The sequence below is a fragment of the Phaseolus vulgaris genome, chromosome 8 (assembly GCF_000499845.2).
Source record: "Phaseolus vulgaris cultivar G19833 chromosome 8, P. vulgaris v2.0, whole genome shotgun sequence".
Classification (NCBI taxonomy): Eukaryota; Viridiplantae; Streptophyta; class Magnoliopsida; order Fabales; family Fabaceae; genus Phaseolus; species Phaseolus vulgaris.
Genome location: NC_023752.2, coordinates 59,836,240 through 59,838,957, shown reverse-complemented (window position 1 = coordinate 59,838,957; position 2,718 = coordinate 59,836,240). Strand labels below are relative to the sequence as shown.

General features: G+C 36.5%; 1 protein-coding gene across 1 annotated transcript; it reads left to right on the top strand.

The window, feature by feature from the left end:
• The first annotated feature begins 746 nt into the window (after positions 1–746).
• Positions 747–2,477, top strand: LOC137825903 (tyrosine--tRNA ligase, chloroplastic/mitochondrial). The gene has a single exon (XM_068631706.1). It carries the CDS (start codon positions 791–793, stop codon positions 2,225–2,227), a length of 1,437 nt encoding a protein of 478 aa, XP_068487807.1. The 5' UTR covers positions 747–790; the 3' UTR covers positions 2,228–2,477.
• The last annotated feature ends 241 nt before the right edge of the window (positions 2,478–2,718 follow it).

Below are 2,718 nucleotides of genomic sequence, written 5' to 3'. Positions count from 1 at the left end.
TAAATAAATATTGTACACTTTTCTGTAAATTTACCACAAAACATCTAGCACCACTGGTATATAATAATAGTAAGCATCGTTTCAAAAACTTAAAACTAAATTTCTACTAAATTTTTTTTATCATAATTCCTGTATTTATTTATTTTTATTCATACGTTAGTATTATTAGAAGGATATCTATCAGCATATAATATTCTCATTATTTTTACTCTAACTAGCGAATAAAAGAAAAAAAAATGTGTTTTCTTTATTTCCAAATTTAATCCATATGGTTTCAAATGAATATTCTTTAAGTTTTAGAAAAAAATATGTGGATTAAATTTAATCAGTCTTTTAATTATAAAACGATAAAAAAAATCCTTTAAACTGAGAAAACAGGTTAAACTCATATATTTTAAAGTTTAATTTTATTGTAAGAATACAGCTTTACTTTTTTTTCCTCAACAAAAAAAATTTAGTTTTTAAAATAAAATAATGTAAGCCATATACTCAATTCCTTCTACAATACTATTTACACTTTTATTTTCTTATCTAGAATATTTTTATTTTTATTTTTTTAATCTATTTTTATTTTTTTATCTAACATTCTTTAATTATTAATTTTCTATCTAACAACATTCAAAATAAATTAATTAATTAATTAAAAATAATTAATAATTTTAATTTTGAATAATTATAAAATCATGTAAATGTTAATCAATTTAATAATTAATAAATAAAAATGGTGAAAGACACAATCTGTCCTTTATCATCTTCCCACTTCGGAGTAAGCAGCAGTCACACAGTGACAATGGCCTCCATTTCTGTTTTAGCAAGATCATTTCTTTTCAACCATTCAACCAAACGCTTCTTGGGTACCTTCAAACCCCATTCTTCTCCCTTTCTTCTTCAATGGGCCACAAAAACCACAAAAACTACCTGCGCCCAACAGCAACCTCTCCGCAACGTCATTGAAATCCTCGAAGAACGCGGTCTGGTCGAGTCCATCACCAGCGACGCACTTCGGGCCGCGTGCTCCTCATCGGTCAAGGTCTACTGCGGCTTCGACCCCACCGCGGAGTCTTTGCACCTCGGCAACCTCCTCGGCATCATCGTGCTGTCCTGGTTCCACCGCTGCGGTCACCGCACGGTCGCGTTGATCGGGGGCGCCACCGCCCGCGTGGGCGACCCCTCAGGAAAATCCGTCGAAAGGCCCGTACTTGACCCCGAGTCCTTGGAGAAGAACACGGTGGGTATCTCCAACACCATTGAACGGATTCTGGGTCGCGGTCAAAATCCGAACTTGGATTCTGATTTTTCTGTTGTGATTATGAATAACTATGACTGGTGGAAGGAGTTTAGTTTGTTGGATTTTTTGAAAAGGGTGGGTAAGTTTGCTAGGGTGGGGTCTATGATTTCTAAGGAGAGTGTAAAGAAGAGGTTGGAATCAGAAGAAGGAATGAGTTTCACCGAGTTCACATATCAATTGTTGCAGGGCTATGATTTCTTGTACTTGTTTCAGAATGAGGGTGTACGTGTTCAGATTGGAGGTAGTGATCAATGGGGTAATATAACTGTTGGAACTGAATTGATTAGGAAGATATTGCAGGGGAAAGATGCGTATGGCTTGACATTCCCTCTTCTTTTGAAGAGTGATGGCACTAAGTTTGGAAAGTCTGAGGATGGTGCCATTTGGTTGTCTCCAACGTTTTTGTCTCCCTATAAGTTTTACCAGTATTTTTTTAGTATTCCTGATACTGATGTGATTAGGTTTTTGAGGATTCTTACATTTTTAGACATTGAGGAAATAGTTGCCTTGGAAAGGGAGATGATGAAGCCTGACTATGTGCCTAACACCGCACAGCAGAGGCTAGCTAAGGAAGTTACACTGTTTGTTCATGGGGAGGATGGTTTGGCTGAGGCTCTTCAAGCCACTGAGGCGTTGAAGCCGGGGTCAGGGACGAAGTTGGACTGGAAAAGTATTGAGGGGATTGCTGAGGATTTGCCATCTTGTTCTTTGCCTTATGAAGATGTTTTGAATCTGTCATTGGTGGATCTTTCGGTCTCTTCTGGTTTGTTTGAGAGTAAGTCTGCGGCAAGGAGGTTGTTAAAGCAAGGGGGGCTTTACTTAAATAATAGCAGAGTGGATAATGAAGGTAAGAGGATTGAGGCTGCGGATATAGTGGATGGGAAAGTTCTCCTGTTATCAGCTGGCAAAAAGAATAAGGTGCTGGTCAGAATAGCTTGAGAGTGTCTATTCAGTGCTGAGTATTTTTTGGAGACTGTTTATTTGCTCTGTGATTTTTTTGTACTTTTATGAAACCTTTGATTTCCCTGATACACATAAGCTTATTCTCTAAGTGTTGTTTTCTATTTAGAATCAGAGTTTCACCTCAACTTGTACTGGTTTGTAATGCAAACCTTTATTTCACGGGCTATTTAGGTGGGAATTCAATTTTGTTTAGAGAATAGCATCAAAAAATTTGTTTGGAGAATAACCCCTCTTATTCACATCCATTATTTAGTAAACATCGCAGGTGTGTGTACTTATGGATAATCTAACATTGAAGCTGTAAATTTTGAAGTTCAACATTTCTTGAATAGAAAATATTGGAAGTGAATACATTGTTAGTCATTGTTTAACAAATGCTAATTGCAGTGAGCATAAATTAGTGAACTCATTGGTCGTTGGTTGGGTGCAGTGGTCTTTTTTGCTGGAAGTCTTGATCTTTGGTATGT